This window comes from Ambystoma mexicanum, chromosome 10 (assembly GCF_040938575.1).
Source record: "Ambystoma mexicanum isolate Mex_15411 chromosome 10, UKY_AmexF1_1, whole genome shotgun sequence".
NCBI classification, from domain to species: domain Eukaryota; kingdom Metazoa; phylum Chordata; class Amphibia; order Caudata; family Ambystomatidae; genus Ambystoma; species Ambystoma mexicanum.
This window is the reverse complement of record NC_090932.1, coordinates 1,537,624,520-1,537,644,330: the sequence shown is the minus strand read 5'-3', so window position 1 is coordinate 1,537,644,330 and position 19,811 is coordinate 1,537,624,520. Positions and strand designations below refer to the sequence as shown.

Here is a 19,811-nt window from a genome sequence, read left to right as displayed (position 1 = left end):
AACTTGTCATCAGACCTGTCTATTTTAGGGTTTAATGTGCCATTAACGCCCCTACCCCCAACCCCCACAGCAGTACACCGTTTCTGAACGGACTTAATCTTACATATGGGGAACAGAAAAAAGTTGTAGCGTCGTGGTTGGGTGCATAGGTATTCACAATGCATACTTCTCTGTTTTCTAGGGTGCCATGAATACGTACCATCCTTCCTTCATCATCAGACTTAGTGTGTATTGCCTTCAGAGGGACAGTAGGGGCTATCCATATGAGTACTCCCCTGGCATAAGTAGAGTATGTGGATCCCGCTACCACGTCGCCCCATTTCTGTGCTAATTTGCCTTGTCTGCTTTTGTTGAGGTGCGTCTCTTGCAGTAAGGCTACTCCTATTTTGTTCCTGCGCAAATACGTAATTGTTCTGTATCTTTTAACATAGCTATTGAGACCTCGAATGTTCCAGGTCATTACTTTAATGTTACCCTCCATTGTATGCGTTTATGATTGTTCTTAGTTGTCTCCCCTTTATATCTTTGTTCCTTGAGGCTATGTCTCCATACGTGACTATGAGTAGAGATACGTTGTCTGGCTTCCCCTTTGTTCCCATTGGTAAACCCCACCCCTCCCCCCAGCTCAACTGTTTCATCCCAAACTTAAATCGCCCAGCTATGCAGTGCATGCTCAGACAAACCTGCTTCCTCTCCCTCCCTCCTAGTCGTCCAACCAGGTGCTCGGTGCCCAACGTGTGGGTACTTATAGCGTATCCTAACAGAAATGTTTAGGGATGTTGGGGTGCCTCCCTGTCCTGTGAAACCCTTCCCTGAAAGACGGTGTCCTCATTCCGTACTCTCCTGCCCTTTAGCGATTCTTCAAAAACAGCAGCAGTTATGTTCAATTTTTGGGATTTTTGCCGTTCTGCCACAGAGTAACTTTCTGTGGTCTGTTCCTCGAGGCTATCGCTTGTGCTTAGTTCCCAGGACTCCCATTCCTTCTAACGGTCTTGTCTCAGGGCTTGTCCTTTCCAAGAGTCGTTTGTCAGTCTCTGCATGATGCTGGTGATTTCGCTGCCCAACCAGTCCCATGCTTCCTCAGGAGTGTCGAAGAACAATGCCCGTCCATTGTGCATTATCCTCAGTCTGGTCGAGTATATTAACATATATTTTAGCTCTGCCTTCCTCAGTCTTTCCTTTATTGCTATGAATTGGGCTCTACGTTTCTGCCCTTGGAAGGTTTAGTCTGGGTATATTGCCAATTTAGCTGAGGCCCGTTGCATCGCTCCTTGTCCTGTCTTTATTATTTAGTATTTTGGCAATGATGGGCCTGGGAGGTGCCCCCGGTGGTGGTTTCCTAATTAAGGAACAGGTGTGCACGTTCCACCGTGAACCCTCGCGTGAGATTTCCTGGTCCCAGTTGTTGCAGTAACACATTTTCGACATAACTAGTGGGGTCAGTTCCTTCCATTCTTTCAGGCAGTCCAAGAATCCGAATTTTATTTCTCCTAGCATGCGCTTCTGCGTCCTCAGCTCTGTCTTCAAGCAATTTTACTTTTTGCTTCAGTATATCGACATCCGCTATTCCTTGCTGCATTTCCTTGGTGTTGTCTATGACCTGTATTTCCAGCTGTCCTGTGCGTTCTGCTAGCACACAAATATCTTGTCTCAACAGACCTACATCCACCATTACCACATCTATTTTCGCTTCCAAAGCTGACTTGAGTGCTGTTATGGTGGCTAGTATCTGCCGGTCCCCTTTGTCCAGTGCGTCATCCGTGTTTCCTGTTGACTCTGACACTGTCTCTCCTTTGAGGCTGTCTTGGCCTTTGTTGAATGCTTCCATGATGGTCTGCTTTCCTTTTGCTTTGGCTCCTTTAGACGCCATCTGCTTTTTAAGCTCTTCTCCTTTTTCAGCTTGCTTGTTTACGTGCTTGCTTGGCCCTCACTGTGCTTGATCTCCCAGCAAGGGGGGGCTTGCTATTTCACTGCTCCTCTTGTACAAATGACCTCTTGCTCTGTGGTATGTGGAGCTTTTCTCCACTTGTCTCAAATCTTGCAGTGAGTCAGCGCTGTCTGCGTGGGTTTGGCTGTTGGTTATTTTGCCTGTCTGACCTAGTTTCCTTTCCTCTGCTTGGATGCCTGCGTTATTCCAAGCCTACCGCTGTCTTGCGCTGGCTGCCCCGTGTGTCCCGCTGTTTGTGGCTGCTCGTCTCCCCTTGCTTCAACCGACTCACTTGTCCCCTTAGCTTCTTATTGTTAACGTATTACGTGATCCTCTCGGGTGTTGGGTGCATGAGTTGGGTCATTACAGGGGGTTCCTTCTTATGTATATGCTGAAATTTAGAGTAACTCGGTCGCCTGCTCGCTTTCTCACTGCTCCCCCCCCCGCTCACCTTACCGTTATCTTGCTGTGTTCTGCGGGCTGACGCTCCCATCCACAGCTTTGAGGGGGGTACTTGCTTCTTCCGACTGCGTCTGTCACTCCTCCCCACCGGTCACTCAGGTACCCAAAACCGCGTGAGTCCTATGTACACAGACTCCTGCGGTCCTCTGTTACTGGTCGAGCGGGCTGCTCCATCCTGCTCCTCTTCTCCACTTCCCGCACCAGTCTCCAATTGCAAACGTACCCTGCACGGGGGCTCATCAGCGCTGTTGTGCTTTGCCGATTGCCAGCAGCACGTTCTTCTGCAGTTCCAGGTTGTCGGGTGCTCAGTTATTGCGCTTTGGTGCAACTTCTTACTGTTATACATGCTTTTAGTCCATGCTATATTTCTTGCCATTTCACTGGATAGATGTGAAATCTAGCAGGAACTTCCGTGAGGCATGGCCATTAGCCATGCCCCTGCTAATCTCCACAATTCTAGATGTGACTCATGCTAATCTTCACAGTTCTTTCTAGATGTATATAGTTAGTTTACTATGAAAGGCTACTTTATTATGTAATGTGGTTTGCTTACAAGGCATTGCTATAAATAAAGTATTATTTAAGCACATGGAATGCAAAACAAAACATTAATAAATATCTATATTATCTACACCTGGGAAGATTTGCTGAGTTGCTTAAATTGTCCGCATCCCGTTTTCACCATTTAACTGAAGTGTGTCCTCCCGGGCAAATCATTTAATCTTATCTGCATCTCTGCAAGTGATTCTGATTTACTTCATAGCTTATGTTAATATATCATTCTAATGGATTGTGTCCTCCAACGCATTCCACATCTTTGACATGTAATGTCCACAGCTGTGCACTTCGGAAACTTTTTCGGCAGAGGGCGTCCTGCGTCGATGGCGTCGAGTCCATGTCCGTTGAGGCCGACGTCCCCGGATGTTACAAATAGGACGCACGGCACTCGTAGCCTCAGTTCCGTTTTTTTCCACGAACGTGTCAACTTCGGGAGACTCGGCGCACCTCGTGTGTTTTCTTTGTGAAGATGTCTTTCTCTTCGACCCCTCCGACTCTGCGGTCTGGCTTTAAGACCTGCCGAGACTGCAAGTCGAAGATGTCGCTCATAGATCCCCACCGCATTTGTTTGTGGTGCCTGGGCGAGTCTCACGACACCGATGACTGCTCGAAATGCCAGTCGCTGACTGCAAAGACCTTGCGGCAGCGGAAAGGGAAGCTCCAGGTAGGTAGGGGCTCGAAGCCTGTTAAGTACCGTACATCTAAGTCCAAGGGGGTTTCCACCGACGACTCGAGGGGTGACTCTCTGCGTCGGAAGGAATCCCGGGATCTCGGTCCTGGAGTGGTTGCCGCCACTCGTCTTCCTCGTCCCGGCACTCGAGGAAGCACCGTCACCGGTCGCCTTCCCCATCCTCCTCGGAGGATGGTGCCACGAAGAAGGTTACGTGCCCTACGAAGTCCTTGACTCCAGAGGTATTGCCAGCGTTTAATAAATCCATGATGGCGATTTTTCAATCGCAGGACACGGGTCCAGTCGTGCCTTCTGACGAAGCCGGCCAGGATCAGTCTTGTTCCGTGGCTCGCACGCCTTAGGGCTCAGGTACGCGACGCGACACTCATCGGGAGCCGTCGAGGTCCTGTACGGACAAGGAATCGAAAGGTCGCAAGAGACGTGCGTCAACTCGGTCGGCGCCATGTGCGTCTGACTCGGACGTCAACGCTTTGCCATCCTACCAGCCCACGGTGCCATCGGCACCTGTGTCGACGCCGAAGCCTTCGGCGCTCCCGACGTCGAAGTTGTCAATGCTCTCGACGCCGAAGCCTTCAGCACTATCGGCGCCTTCGGGGATTTCTTTTCAGAGTGTGCCTTTTGGAGTTCCCGGACGTTGTGGATCCTCCGAGGAAGCCTACGGCGAAATCTGTGAGACCTGTTGTGGACTCCAGGCCCTCTTCTGTCACCAGATCTGGGTTTCACCTCCCTCTGGCTGACATTTACGAAGAGGAGGAGAGGTCCGAGTTTGAGGACCCTGGTGAGCTGGATGAGGCTCCACAATTTTCTGGTGACAGTCAGTTGGAGGAGGTGAGACAGACCCTCCTGATGCCAGTGGGTTGGACACTTCCCTGGAAGTGGACTTTGGTAGACCTGAGACGGGGCTCATGCAGAGTCTTCGTACAGAAGGCTCATGTCACGGGTCTCGGAGTTTCTGGGCTGGTCCAGCCAGTCCTCCTGAAGACTTTGTGCAGGACGATCTGATGGGCATTTTAGATCAGGGTCCATCCTCTGACCCGGTTTTGCCTTTTCATCCTTCCTTGCAGAAAAGGGTGGCAGCTGCTTGGCAGTCCCCGGATTCTCTTCCGGCTGTGAATAAGTCCTTGACCAAGAAATACCACCCTTCCGTTAGCGACCCCAGCTATTTATCTACTCACCCCACTCCTGAGAGTTTGGTGATTCAGGCGGCTACGGCCACTTCAAGGCAGGCAGCGTACCCTTCAATCCCTCTGGATAGGGACCACAAGCGCTTCAACGGTTGGGCACGATAGGTATTTTCTGCTGGGAGCATGGCCTTGAAATCGGCCAACTCCACGTGTGCCTTGGCAAAGTTTACACACACTACTGTGGAATTGTGTATCTTTTGCGGCTGAGCGTACTCCCGAGTGGGAAGAAAGGGATGGTTGCCTTGCTATCGTGCAGGATGGCATGTGTGAGGCCCTTCAGTCGGGTTTGGATACGGCTGACATTGTGCTGCCATTGTGCAGATTTGCGTGGTTGCGGAAGACTGGGTTTGCTCCGGATGTGCAAGCCAGTCTTCTGAACATGCCCTTTGATGGTGCACATTTATTTGGCAGCAAGGCTGACGAGAGCCTTGAGAGGTTGCAGACCTCAAAAGCTGCGGCAAAGTCTTTGAGCGCCGCAGTGCGCCAACCTCCGCCTTTTAGTCCTAGGGGACAGCAGTGGAGGGGAGGTTCCTTTCGTTTCTACTCCTCTTTTGGTAGAACGAGAGAGGCCGCCAGTCAAAGGGGCCAGCGAAAGAGTACCCGTGGTGGTCGGGGAAATCGTGGTGCCAAAGCCGCTCAGGCAGCTGCCTCTCTGCCTTCAGGCACTGCCGCAGCCGCTTCCAAACAGTCGTGAGGTCATGTCCCATGGTTCCCCGGTTGGGGGCAGACTGTCTCAGCATCTCGAAGAATGGCGAGCCATTACTTCAGATGCGTGGGTTCTGGATACCATAGCCCACGGCTACTGCCTTCCCTTCCTTCAGCGGCCTCACGACAATCCACCGGAGAAACACTCAGAGTCCGGATCCGCTCCTTGCGTAGGAAATCTTGTCCCTGCTGGAGAAAGGCGCCATAGATCTGGTGCCTGTAGCGGAGAGGAACAAGGGATGCAATTCCCCTTATTTTTTGATCCCAAGGAAAGACAGGGGATTGAGACCCACCATGGACTTGCGTTGGTTGAACAAACTTCTCAGGAAGGACAAGTTTAAGATGGTCACTCTTTCTCAAGTCCTCCAGGCCTTTCAACTTCAGGATTGGTTGGTGTCTCTGGACCTCAAGGATGCTTACTTCCATGTGCCGATCCATCCCGCGCACAGGAAGTACCTGAGGTTTGCGGCTGGCGACTCGCACTTTCAGTTTTGGGTCCTCCTGTTTGGATTGACCTCCGCCCCAAGGGTCTTCACCAAGCTCATGGTGGTGGCGGCAGCATACCTCAGACGAGGGGGGATTCACATCTACCCCTACCTGGACGGCTGGCTGATCCGGGCGCGCTCTCCCGGGCTGGCGTTGGATCATCTCGGTGTCACCTGCTGCACCCTCCACAGGCTGGGCTTCTCCCTGAATTTCAAGAAGTCGCACCTGACACCTTTCCAACAGCTCCAGTATATGGGGGCTGTGTTGGACACGTCCTTGGGGAAGTGTTCGCTCCCAAGGTAAGGGCTCATCACATTGTGCAGATGGTCGACAAGTTTCAGCATGCCCAGTCTCTCCCGAATTCTTGAGGTTACTCGGCCTCATGGCCTCCTGCATTTTTCTGGTGCCAGATGCCAGGCTGCGGATGAGATCCCTGCAATGGGTCCTCAAGATGCAGTGGTCGCAGTTCTCCGGCAAGATGACAGATCCTGTTCTGATCCCACGCTCGGTCTCCCAGGACCTTCAGTGGTGGATGAACAAAGGGAACCTGATGAAGGGGGAACCGGTTTGGCACCCATGGCCGGAGGTGACGGTGGTGACGGATACGTCTCTCACAGGATGGGGCGCTCATGCCAACAACTTGACAGCCAGCGGTCGTTGGTCTCTGTCGGAGTCCAGACTCCACATCAATTTGTTAGAGCTGAGGGCCATCAGGCTAGCCCTGCAGGCTTTTCTGCCCTCTGTACGGGGGAAGAGTGTCCTGATCATGACAGACAACAAAGTTGCCATGCATTACCTAAACAAAAATGTGGGGGAAGGGTCACTTCCGTTGTGCAGAGAGGCGATGCAGCTCTGGTTCTGGGCCATCCACCTGGGCATTTGGATCTCGGCAGTTCATCTGGCCGGAGACGACAATGTGGCGGACGCTCTGAGCAGGCAGAGCACGATCTCTCACGAGTGGGAGTTGGCTCAGGATGTCCTTCTGGAGATCTTCGACCTTTGGGGGACCCCGTAAGTGGATCTTTTCGCCACCAGTGTCAACCGGAAGTGCGAGATGTTCTGCTAAAGGGAATGTCCTCCAAGAGGAGCCTTAGAAGACGTGTTTGTGCTGGATTGGTCATTCCCACTGCTGTACGCGTTTCCTCCAGTCCCTGTCATTCCTCAAGTGTTGCAGAGGTGCGGTTCCCACATGATCCTCGTTGCTCCGGATTGGACCTTCTGGAAATGTCCATCTGCCCTCCACCCCGTCTTCCCTGCCGAGAGGATCTACTCTCTCTCTCTCTCTCTCTCTCTCTCTCTCTCTCTCTCTCTCTCTCTCTCTCTCTCTCTCTCTCTCTCTCTCTCTCTCTCTCTCTCTCTCTCTCTCTCTCGCGCGCGCGAGGGGGGTGGGGGTTGTAGGGGACGGGGCGGCAGGGCAGGGCAGGGCGGGGGGGGTCAGGTTCTCCTTCCAGAGTTCAAGACTCTCAACCTTCACGCTTGGTATCTGAAAGGTTGAGGTATAAGGATTGGGACCTCCCGGATAACGTGATGGAGTTAATGCTTTCGGCCCGGCGGCCTGCAACAAAATCCCTGTACCGTTGGCGTAAGCTCTGCGACTGGTGCAGAGATCACAATGTTGATCCTTTTCAGTGCTCCATTCCTATGGTTTTGTCTTTCTTGCTTTCTTTGGCCCACAGGGGCCTTCAAGTAGGTACCATTAAGGGTTACCTGGCGGCGCTGTCTATCTTTAAGGGTATCCAGGCCTTGCATCAAATGCATAGTATCGAATGCAAAAGTATCGAAGAAAATGCATCGGAAAAATGCATTTTTTTTTTGTAGGTACAGTGTTTTGTTTTTACTATAATGGGTTTTAAGGCGTAAGAAAACAGGGGATGGGGCGGACTACCCCACCATTAAAAAAAAAATTTAAAAGCATTTTTTAGATGCATTTTTTGGGATGCTTTTGCATTCGATACAGTCACTAGGAACCTCTTTAATCGCTCGTCTGAAGAATGTTCTTACTTTAAGATTCCTTTGATTTCCCAGTTTCTTAAAGGATTGACTAATGTATTTCCACCGTCACCTTTCCAGGTGCCGGTTTGGGATTTGAATTTGGTTTTGAAGTTTCTCATGGGTGCTCTTTTTGAACCTTTGCACTCTTGTCCTTTGAGATTACTCTCCTTCAAGACTGTGTTCTTGGTTGGTTGCGGTTACTTTCATTCGCAGAGTGAGTGAATTGCAGGCACTTTCATCTAAGCCACCCTTTACTGTGTTTCACAAGGACAGGGTTGTACTACGGGTATGTCCCTCTTTTCTACCTAAGGTAGTCTCTGAATATCATTTGAGTCAAAAGGTGGTTCTTCCATCTTTTTACCCTCCTCCTCATCATGATATGGAAGAGGAGTGTCTCCATCGGTTGGATCCTAGGAGAGCTCTTAGCTTTTACATTTCTAGGATGTCCAGGGTCAGAGTGGACGATCAACTCTTTGTAGGATATGTTGGACACTGATTAGGCCAGGCTGTTACCAAACAGATCTTGTCCAGGTGGATTATTCTCCCCATTACTGAATGTTACCGATTGGCGGGTAAGGACCCTCCTGAAGGGTTGCGAGCTCATTCCACTTGGGGCATGGCTACTTCCACCGCCCTCCAGCGGGTGTTCCTATTAGGAATATTTGTGATACCGCACTTCAATCCATACATTTGTAAAACATGATTCCCTGGATACAATCCATGGTCAGGATATGGCCTTTGGGAAGGCGGTTGTTTATTCCACAATCTAATTGAGTACTCTAAATTCTTTTCCCTCCTCCATTTACTGGTACTGCTTTGGGAGTCTGTCAAAGATGTGGAATGCGTTGGAGGACACAATCCATTCAAAGAACAAGTTACTTACCAAATGGTAACGTTCTTTCGACTGGATGTTCCTCCAACGCATTCCACATCGCCCTCCCAGCCTGCCCCTCAGGAGAATTTCCTCTGCGATTGCAGCTTCCGTTTCCGCAAGGCTACGTGCAGTCCAGCAGGCATCAGACTGGTGTCACACTTTCTGGGGGGAAAAAACTTAAACTGAGGCTATGGGCGCTGTGCGTCCTATTTATAACATCCTGTGACGTCGCCCTCGATGGAGGCCTTCGAGGGACATGGACTCGACGCCATTGACGCATGACGCCCTCTGCCGAAAAAGTTTCCAAAGTGTACAGCTGTGGACATTACACGTCAAAGATGTGGAATGCGTTGGAGGAACATCCAGTCGAAAGAACGTTACCAGTTGGTAAGTAAATTGTTCTGCTATTATTAAAAAAACCTAATGATTATAGAGTTGCTCCATATATAATAATAGTGCAATTTAGGTATTTTGCACCACAAAGTTATTTGCCACTTGGTTTACTTATGGCAACTTATTCTAAAGTCACGTCCATGCGGCCTCCATTTATCAATGACGCTCCTTGCAATATCTTTTTCTTTGAAGTCATTTATGTTGGTGCAATCCATATGCAAATTAGGAGGTTTGCATGTATTTTGACCCAGAGCGCCTGCACAGAGCTCAACAAGTTTTTTATATTGTGTTAAAATGTCATCTGCCTATTGTTACCTATTAAGTAGATTGGGGAAGGGGTAGACGGGTTGGGGGTGCGAATGAGACCGTATGGAATTGCGCACCCTGCATGGGGGGGTAGCAGGACGTTTTTCGCAGCTCCCCACCACCCACTCTTTGTATGCCAGTATTTGTCTATTTTACAGAGCAACAGTGGCTGATTTGTCTCTTATAAGTGGGGATGATTTGGAAATGGCATGAGGATGTAAGAGTAGGCACCGGTTGGACACCATAGTGCTGCTTAATTCGTAGCATTTTGACATTCTTACAGAACTTATCTCAGTCCTTTTCCCTGCTCTTTGGCCAACTGATGCATCTGCCGGCTGGCGAAAGGGTGCTAAAGGAAAAGCCAGACTGGGTGCGTTGTGTGGGTGGGGCTTGTGCGCAGGGCATTATTTGCCCATATGCTCTAGGTTCATGTTTTTTTGGCAAGGCACCCCATTCCTTTCCCATATAGTGGATGGACATTCCATCTGTATAAAGTAATGGACAGCAGTGAGGAGGGCTTTAATGTAAGTCGAGTTAGATTATCGTAGTCTTGAGCAACTTGCAGTGTTTAAAGCATATATTTGCAGTTGATGATTCTCAAAAAGTGTATTCAAATGTTGATATATTCTCCCTCTTCTCTCTGCAGAGGCAAAGTGTATGAGAACCAGCACATCTGAACGACTGGATAGTGGGCACTCCACTCGAAGCTTCAACTCTCCATCGTGTTACTCCACAACATTTCAAGCCCCCGCTCCTTATCCCCGCGAACATCCTCCTTCTGTTTCTGCAGCTCCTCCCTTTTCTGGGACCCTATCCTCTGTTGCGGCACCTCCTCGCAGCTCGATTCCTTTTATTGTGACTCCTGTTCATGCACGTCATTCAAGTCCCATTTCTGTTGCGACTTCCTCTGATGTCCCTCCCTGTGTTCTTCCTCCTGTGACTCCTTCACACGTTCCCTCTGAACCTCGCCTATGTGTTCCCACATCAGACCTCGCTCGTCCTCCTGTTCGTCCTTTCTATGGTCCTGCACCAACCACCTCTCATCCAGCAACGCCATTTTTTGTCTCTACAAACCTTCTTTCTGTTTCTTCACCTGCCATTCCTTCAACTGTTGCTTCACCCCTTCCTATGATGCCTGTTCCTGCTTGCTCTTTCCCTCTACCTGTGACATACTCTTTTATTGAAGTTCGTTCTTCCTCCCAGTTGCCCTCTGTCCCTCCATTCTCTGGTCCATCTCTCTCTCATTCACATACAGTTATTGACTGTCCTGTGCGGGGGCATTCCCCTCATGTGAGCCTCCCTGTGTCAGCGCCTTCTCCCCTTGAATCGCCTCCTGGCGGTATTTCTCCACCGTTTTCCTCCCGCACAGACCCTGTGACCCATTCCAGTGTTCCTGCACCACCCCCCTTTCAATCTGACCCTCTGGTCCCCTCCAGTGTTCCTGTCCGTCCTGCCTCTCACCCTGACCCTGTGACTGCATCGACAACTCCTTCACCTCCTATTGTCCATGCAGAAGAGCTCATTGATGCCAGTGCTCCTGTCCGTCCTGACTCTCATCCAGACCCTGTGACACCTTGCAGTGGTCCTGCACCCCCTACCTGCCCTTCCGAGCCTGCGACACCTTCCTGTGTCCCTGTGTGTCCTTCTCACCTAGACCTTGAACTGCCCTCCCGTCCACCTTCACCTGCTTCTTCACATATAGACCATGAGATGCCGCCTTGTAGTCCCACTCTTCCTCTGCCTCATCATGATCCTGGGATTCCTTCCTCTGTTCAGGCACCTTCATCTTCTCATTTCAGCCCGACAACTCATGCCCATGTTTCCTCTGCATCATGTACCACCCCTTTGACTCCTTGTATACCTGCACCTTCTCCGATTCCTCCTTCTTCCTCCTCTATACCTTTTGGGTCTCTTTATAACCCGGCTCCTCCGCGCTCTCAACCAAACCATGGGACTCATTCTTGTAATGCTGCACCACTTCCCATTCATCTTGACCCCTGGAAGGCTTCTGCTGTTGCATCCATTCACCTGCGCCGAAGCCCTGAGATGCGGATCTCCCATCCAGACCCTATCACCTCGTTCTCTGTATGTTCACCTCCTCCAGCTCCACCTCTTCCTCCTCCAGCTCCGCCTCTTCCTCCTCCAGCTCCACCATTACTGTCAACTCCCCTGCAGCATCGGATCAAGAGCAGGCAGGTTTGTTTACTCTTAACAGGTGGCATAGTTGATTCAGTGGTCACTGTGAAGTGCATCAGCCTCCAAGATGGGGTGCGGCGCTAGGAGGCAATCTGCTTTGCAGCGGGTGGGGTGAACCTAGAGGTGATCGACCAATGAGTTGGAGGAGTAACAGGTTTTGAAGAGACAGAAATAGTGTTGCAAAAAATAGGTGGGGGATGAAGGGAAAAGTTACTATAAGGACATTGGCAGTGCCCATATAATGGTAGAGCCTTGCATGTGAGTGTCAGTCTAGCAGTAGTGATGCTCATGTGGGGGGAAGGAGGATCTTCTAATAAGACCTCTCTGAGAGAAAATGAATTCCTGAACAGCCAACATTTTTACTTTTAGGAGATCTTTTTTTGAAAGAGTTGCATCCCTTTCATATTTACCACCCCTTCTGCCTCCCTCGCCCTTTCCCAGCTGGTCCCATTGTAGCTGACGCCCTGCTGAGGAGGATTTCGAAACAATCCTGAGTGGTGAATATGTAGACCTGCTTTCAAATTGAGAAAGTTCAACTAAGCCTTTGCTTCAGTCATAAGGATTGTAAGGTTCTGCTGATACCAGGCCACTTTCATTAGTAACTAGCAGTTATACCCGTGCTTCACACGGTAATTCCTACAAAACAATCTTTTAACATAGGTATATTTACATGTTATACTTTATATTGTCTACACCATGGAGCCACATGCCAAATTTCACGTTTGTAGCATGTTGGCAAGCATGCTGAACATTTCGAACTGACAAACGCACATATCCACAAATTTCCCTATATGTGTATACGTTTTGTATACTGATTTATTTGCACTTGATTTTCGTTCACAGAATCTGTTCTGTTTCTTTCTGTTCTTAATTATATAGGACCATATATATGTCTCTTCACCCTTTTCACTTTTCACTATTCTTTCTGTTACCTAGCCTAAAGCGAAGCTCAGCAGTGTTGCAACAAGTTATTTGTGTATTTTCTCTATGAAACAAGTGTTATAGATGGACAGTGGCATTGTCACACTATTGGTGTTAATAACAGACAGGAGGGCTTGTATCATTGGAAATTGAAGAGTTGCGAACGGAGGGTTGTAATTGTACTGCTTAAATGCCCTTATACTTTATGTTGGTTGACTATCAGTTTGGGTCAAAGATGTACAGATGTAACGCACTGTACATGGAACATTGTTTTAAGTGCCACGTATAGGTAACCCGCCCTTATAAACAAGATCGAGCCTTACCGGATGTTCTGAAATGCATTGCGCACTTTCGATACAAACGTTGTCATTTTAAGAGCTGTTAACGACTGTTTGCAATTGTACCGTTTTAATGCACTTGCACTTCATGTTGGTCGACTGTGGGATATACTCTGCGCCAAAGACACATAGTTGCGCCAAAGACACATAGGGGCGATACATTGACTGAAGTCCCATACTTATCAGACGGACCAGCCCACGCAGATAAGATGGAGTTCTATCAGATGTTCGATATGCATTATGCACTTTAACTAGAACTTGATCAGCAAGTATAGAGGTATTAGCTGATGGTCCTATCTCATCTGAATTGCTGAGATGGGGATGGAACTATGTGGTCCAGCGGGATTGGAAAATCCTGGGCAATGTTAAACGTGAGAACTGTCAAGTGTATATGTGAAATAACCTAGTAGGATTCTAATAACATACATTACACAATACTTGCAGATGGAAAGTATTAAGACATTTACACGGCAGTCTACACCTATGATTTCAAATGTAAATAATGCCCCAATGTCATGACTCGGGATCAGAATGATGTTTACACTATTGATTTAGCAGCAATTGATTTAAAGATGTTATAGTCTGGCACTGAGCGATTTAGAGCAAGTACGGCAGAACAAATATTGGGATGCTCCCAACACTAAGTTACATTTGTCAGCGCATATGCAGTTTAAATTGCATATTTAGGGACCACAAGGGGGCGCAGGAGAAGATGGCCGCCTAGGCTTGTAGCTCCCACTCGCTCCGGCAGCATAAGAGGATATCTGGCATCCGCGCCCGAGGTTCTGAAATCCTCACACATCCACGAAGAGGGGAAGCCTTTTGGAGTCTGAGCGGTGAAAGTTAGCTTTAAAGTAATACAGCTGAGGGAGAAACGCTGGTGGAAAGAAACAGTAGTGCACTCCGGCACTACCGGCAGTGGAAAGGCCGACCGAAGCGTGCATTGGTGACACGCCCCCGAACTCGAAGAGCGGAGTGAGGGAGCAAAGAATGCCAGGTGGGCCCGAGAAAGTGAAGCAGACCAGGTGTGAGTTCCCCCCCACCCCTCCAGTGGACCGCATGACGACGATGGTCCTTGCACCGGGCACCGGAGGAATCCCCATTGGAGGGTGGTGAGCAGAAGAGACAATTGGCCGATCCGGGACCGGACAGAGGGACCCCAGTGCACTGATCGCACAGAAGACGCCTCCCTGTGACCCAACGGGGGCAGGTTTTCCGAGAAGTGGAGAGAAGACCCCACTGTAGGCCGGGTAGCAGGAGCGCCGAAGGAGGCGTCCAGAGCGGATGAAGAATACACCGCGTGGCATACAAGGTATGCCCGGGCCCCCTCGAAGTATCCGGCAACGCGAGTACAGCGGCACACCCAGGAGCCGAGGGAGGCCCAGGGAACGGAACGCTCCGGACCTGGAAGTGTGAGAGGAGTGGAGGGGATGCGGAAAACGAACCCCCACTCGTTGGAGCTGACCCCTTCGGCGTAGGGGCGGCGCTGCGCGTGTCACTGCGAGCTCCAAACTGGGGAAACTGGCACCAAAGACTAACATATCAGGATGAGCCAAGGTACCGCAGAGTCGTCTGAGCGGAACGGAGCATAGAGTGTGTCCGAGGAGGGGCAATTCAGACGTATACAAGCCCATAGGGGTACATCCCAGTGATCAAGTGAAGGCTGAATGGAAGGACATTGTAGTCACCAGCGCAGCGATCCAATGGATAAAGGCGTGCACATCAGAGGCGGAGGTGGACAGACGGCAGAAGGATAGGGAGGGAGCTAAAAAAAAAAATCACCTGGGCCCCACCCTGGGGTGGATAAAGGGCCTAGAGGGAATAGATAGAAAAATTGACCCCTTACTGGTGTTGTTCGGCATGGAGATAATCGAGGGAGATGGGTGAAGCTCCGGCATATGCCGCACTACCTCCTCCTGTCGGCCAGGGAGTGCTTGGCAGGAGGATGGTAAAGAGAAAGGCTCCCACCGAGAAAGAGTGAGCCTCAAAACCGTTGGACCTCTATAGAATGGAGGAATTAACTAGACAAATAAGACCCCGACAGCGGCAATAGAATGGGAGGCATTCCTAGTGAAATATGACCTGGAAATCCCATAGAGGGAAGACAACGGGGAAGGAATGGGGGAAGAGGGGAATGGAGCAGGGATGTAGTGCCTAGGATATATATACCCCGCAAAGGAGGGGGACAACGCGACAAGAGGGCGGCCCACGTACAGCACAGAGCCCAGGAGGAAGGAACTAAAGGTGTACCCTTGATGGCACCCGGGAAATGAGACCGAGACCAACCGGGCATTCCTGGCGGTCAGGAGCACACGACCCAAAGAGACTAAAGCTTTGAAAGTCCTGGAGCCACAATATACCAGTTGGGGGAGGGAAAGAGGAATTTGACCTTGTTTGGGGGTGAGAGAAAAGATTTAAAACTTGTACGGTGAAAATATGTCGCTGGGTATGGAATAATACTTTTTTGTTTTACAATGTTGTAACTGTGCTAATTCACCAATGAACCAAATAAAAAAAAATGCATATTTAGCAACTATGCTTTCCGTACCTTAGAGACCTGGACTTTGTAATAGAGGTTCACTAGATAGCCCAATGCAAAAGGTCTGAAACAACTTTTTTAGTCCTCTTTTTACTTTGATCACTTTGCACTATTATGGTGTTTTAAAGGCTCAACAGTAGAAGGTGGAGTTACTGTGAACAAGCCACGCGATAGTGGCGAAACGTGTTAGTTGCTTCCACTCTGCTGGCACACACCATGTTTGGGAAGATGAAAGATTGTATGAAAACAAGGAATTTTTTCTAATAAAGTTTCAAATACTTTTTAATTTTTATTTATTAATGTGATACAGTTTTATACATATGTAAAAACATTACACACAAAAAATCAAACAAATCACTATAAACACCTGAGAAAAGCAAAAAAGACAAATTCCCTAATAAATGTAGGTAAATGTTACAAAGCCTAAAACTTCTTTTCAACTCTATAGTTTACGTAACGATTTCCACAAAGAGAGAATATACAGAAAACAAATAAGAATCAGCAGAAACAGATAAAATAGAAGATACAAATAAAAAGAAAAGGAGAAAACCAAACAGGCAAATAGCTAAATAAATATATATACAATTTAATTAATCACCTGCTTTAGTTTTAAACATTCAAACCTAACTTTCTGATTACACTTCAAAAGAGAGACTACATTGTCACAGAGCCCACCCTGATACAGCGGGTCATGCAGATTATTGCTTCACGCCAAACCTGGAATAAGGCTAAATGCAATTTAGGCTTAAATGTATTAATACTTTGATACCAAAATTCCACTTGCCCTATATATTCGAGTCTATTCACAAATTTCCCAAGGTTTTTTGCACGGCTTTTACTCCTCAATCGACATCGAGTGAGTACATGTCGGGCAGTTTCTAACTCCGTACGTGTTTCTCATATTCTGCAATACCTTTCTGTTCTCAATAGGACCATTTCGGAGCCTCTAGAGTGCAAAGTTGGCAGATGGTTGATGCGTAGTAACAGGACGAAATGCCTTAGAGACTCAGAGGGGCAGAGATTTAAGTATGGCTGAGCCTTTTTGTAGATGAACAGAACATGAGAGATACATTTATATCTTTTCAAGTTTTCTAAATGTACAAAATTGTTCTGCCAATCCCAAATATGTAGGCGTTTATGTAAAAGTTGAAACAGGTATTCATTATCCTGTCCCCTTTTAATGAACTTTTGGACTCTTGGCCCTTGTATTCTAAGGAATCTTCACGGGAGTGCTGCGCATCACACAGCGTTTCATCACCGCCCAGTCTTGGATGGATATATTATATATATATATTTCTCATTCTATGGCTAATTTCCCTTACCTATAGAGTCCCCCAGCAGCTTTGCTGGATTTGAAGGGTTTGTTTTGGCATATTTGCTATGTGTGTTATAGGCTATTTTTTCTGTTTAATGTCTATGGGGTTTATCTCACCCTCATAGGAACCATCTTTATACACATGTTACACAGCACTCTCAGTGCATTGACAGAGGGGTGTCATAGTGACCCCCAAGCATAGACTCCATACCCTGGTACTGACTGTCTCCCAGGGCATGTAAAGTCCCCATAGACTTTCCTAGTCAATTTTTATGAACTAAACCAGTACAACCCATCTTACTATGGAGGTACTGGGATGGGTTAATAGTTTTTCCCTGGTGTTCATTTTCAAGAGGGTACCGTACAGTCCCTCTCTCAAAAGTTTCTGGCTGGTGGCAGTGGTTACTACCAAAAATATTTCCCTATGGGATTTTCCCATTGTTCGAGGCTACCACTTTTACTGACAGCCTCTAACATACCGCCGGTTTATTTTATTATTAACTCTACTCCGGTAGCTATTATTTTCCAGAACTTTAATATAAATTCTTTACCGTGTCTTTCTCTAAACTCCTAACCCATGTCGGGGATCCTTTGTTCGTCCTTTTGGCGGGCTTCTGCCAAGAAGCCCTCCTTTCGGCGCCACTGAGCCTGGGGTGGATCCATTGTGTGGGAGGGGGAGTAGGACCCCTGGACAGGGTTGCCTCAGCAACCAATGTCGCAATCTGCCCTGATAGGCTGGAGGGTCTCCCGCCAAGATGACCACTCCACTGTGTGAGTGCCAGCTAGGCTGTATGAATGGGGATCTTTTTGCATAAAAGCAGGGTCCTGAGGACTGGAAGAGCAAGACGTCGCCACTGGAACTAAGAAGCCGAAGAGGAGAGAAGCCAAAGACATCTGCAATGACTGAACCACCGGTGAAGCCCTGCTGCAGCGTCTCACCACTTTTCTCCACACGACGAGAGAAGATCTTCATCTGCAAGAGCCTTCTTCCCTTGAGCTGGTGGGGCCAACCAGTTTGCCAATCGCCTTCCTGGACCTGCCCTGGTCGAATCACCAGTACCCTGTACTCGGAGACCGGATAGCCAGGCACCCGTCCACCCGGACCGCGATTTAAAGGAGTATACCTTTTATTCGTTGGGAAGCACCTCGGCTGGTTTCATCCCTGGGTTTTGCAGTAACTCTAATCTTCCTCCACGTCGAGAGCCTCTTTTCCTCTGCTGGATCCCCCGAACTGCAGGAACTACCAGGACCAACCGCCACCGCCTCTTCTTCATTTTAAGGTACATTGTTCCGCCAGGCCGCCCTTTTCGCGTGGTAGTGCTAAAGGTTTTTTAAATCCTTTACCTACCTGTTGGGTTGGCTGCCCCTATCCTCTAACCTTGTCTTTCACCTTCTGCATCCACCTTTTCGAATCGTTAACCAAAGACTTGACTGCAGCTACAAGAACATTTTGCTCCTGGGCCCTTTGCCCTGTACCACTGACTCTGGCTGAATTATTTGTTAGAACTGCATTCTCTAGATTGCTTCTCAGCTAGAACTGTGTTGATGCACCTAATTCTTATAACCACCTTTTCCTTCCCACTTTTTAAACTTGTGAAGTGCCATTTTGCTCGGCTTTCATTTACGTATTCTCTATGCTAAAGCACTGCCTTGCCTAAACTTGTTCACAAACCTATGGGAAGTGTTGCTAGGGTGTGTAAGAAAATATTCCTGTATAACTTGTGCTTTCCCTCCCTTGTGAGAAATTGCTAGAGTGCCATTTGTGTTTGGTTTTCACTGTGCCGTTTTGCTCAGTTTTCACTCTTGCTCAAACTTGTCTACAATTTAACTAGGGAGTTGTGTAAACTTTTGTTGACTGAATTTAACTTGCTTTATTAACTGTGAGTAATGTGTTGAACTAGAAGTGTGTAAAATAAATATATATATATTCTTTTTAATACAAAGCTTTGGTCAGTGGTCCCTTGTGCCATAATACTGTAGCCCTATTGTGTAAACTCTGAATACTGCTCATCTCCCTCTTGAGATAAGTCTGACTGCTTAGCCACAGCTACCAACTAAATCTTTGTGGTACGGAATGATAACAAAGGGGATTTATTGCTCATACCTGTAGTCTTAATCTTCTGTAGTGCTCCCTAAGGGAACTGCACAGGATTCTGCCTAAATATATATATTTCTGATGCTTGTGGAATCTGCTTAGATCACATGCTGTGCATAGGCCGACATCTAGTGGAAGGTTTATAGTGATAATACCGAAATACAAAATCTCGAAAAAAAAAATCTCGAGTTCAAAATCTCGGAAAAAAAAATCTCGTTTTTTTTTTTAATACGTTTTTATCTCGAAATGGGGGGGTTCCCCCCCAACCCCCCTTTTTTTCTATTTTTTTTTATTTTAACCCTTTTTTTTACTTACCTGACCCCAAAAACACATATAACTAAATAAATAAATAATTCGAGATTTTTGTTTTTCGAGATTTTGGATTCGATATTTTTGCAGTTCGAGATTTTGTTTTCGGTTTTTTGACTGACCACCCTAGTGGAAGCTGCAGAGTATTACAGTTTGTTTTTCGAAACTCGAAAATGGGCGTTGACACAGGGCGTGCCAGTAATACTATCCCTAGTGTGACGTCCACTGTACCCATGATCCCTCACGCGTCTAGGACCCTCAGATTGTTTTTTTCCGCCATGCTGGTCGGAAGCACTGAGCGGAGTTCCCTGACTTAGTCAGATTTTGCAAATATTGTTATATATTTCCCCGTTTATTCCACCTATACGTCGAGTCTCCGAACATTGACACTCGACGCCGGATCGGAGAAAATTCAACCGTCGGACTACAGCGACGGATTTGGGCCTCGGAAGGCCTCTGGCCTCGGCCCGGGCCTCGGAAGTCCCCTGGACTCGGCCCTGCAAGGAGGGAGAGTGGGGGG

At 48.2% G+C, this 19,811-nt stretch overlaps 1 protein-coding gene across 2 annotated transcripts in view; it reads left to right on the top strand.

The window, feature by feature from the left end:
* Positions 1-19,811, top strand: part of LOC138492526 (uncharacterized) — a 625,416-nt gene that overhangs the window by 450,202 nt on the left and 155,403 nt on the right. For both annotated transcript variants that reach the window (XM_069619746.1, XM_069619747.1), the window contains one exon: positions 10,225-11,774. In XM_069619746.1, the coding sequence (XP_069475847.1) occupies positions 10,225-11,774 (1,550 nt within the window). The remainder of the gene's footprint in view (positions 1-10,224; positions 11,775-19,811) is intronic.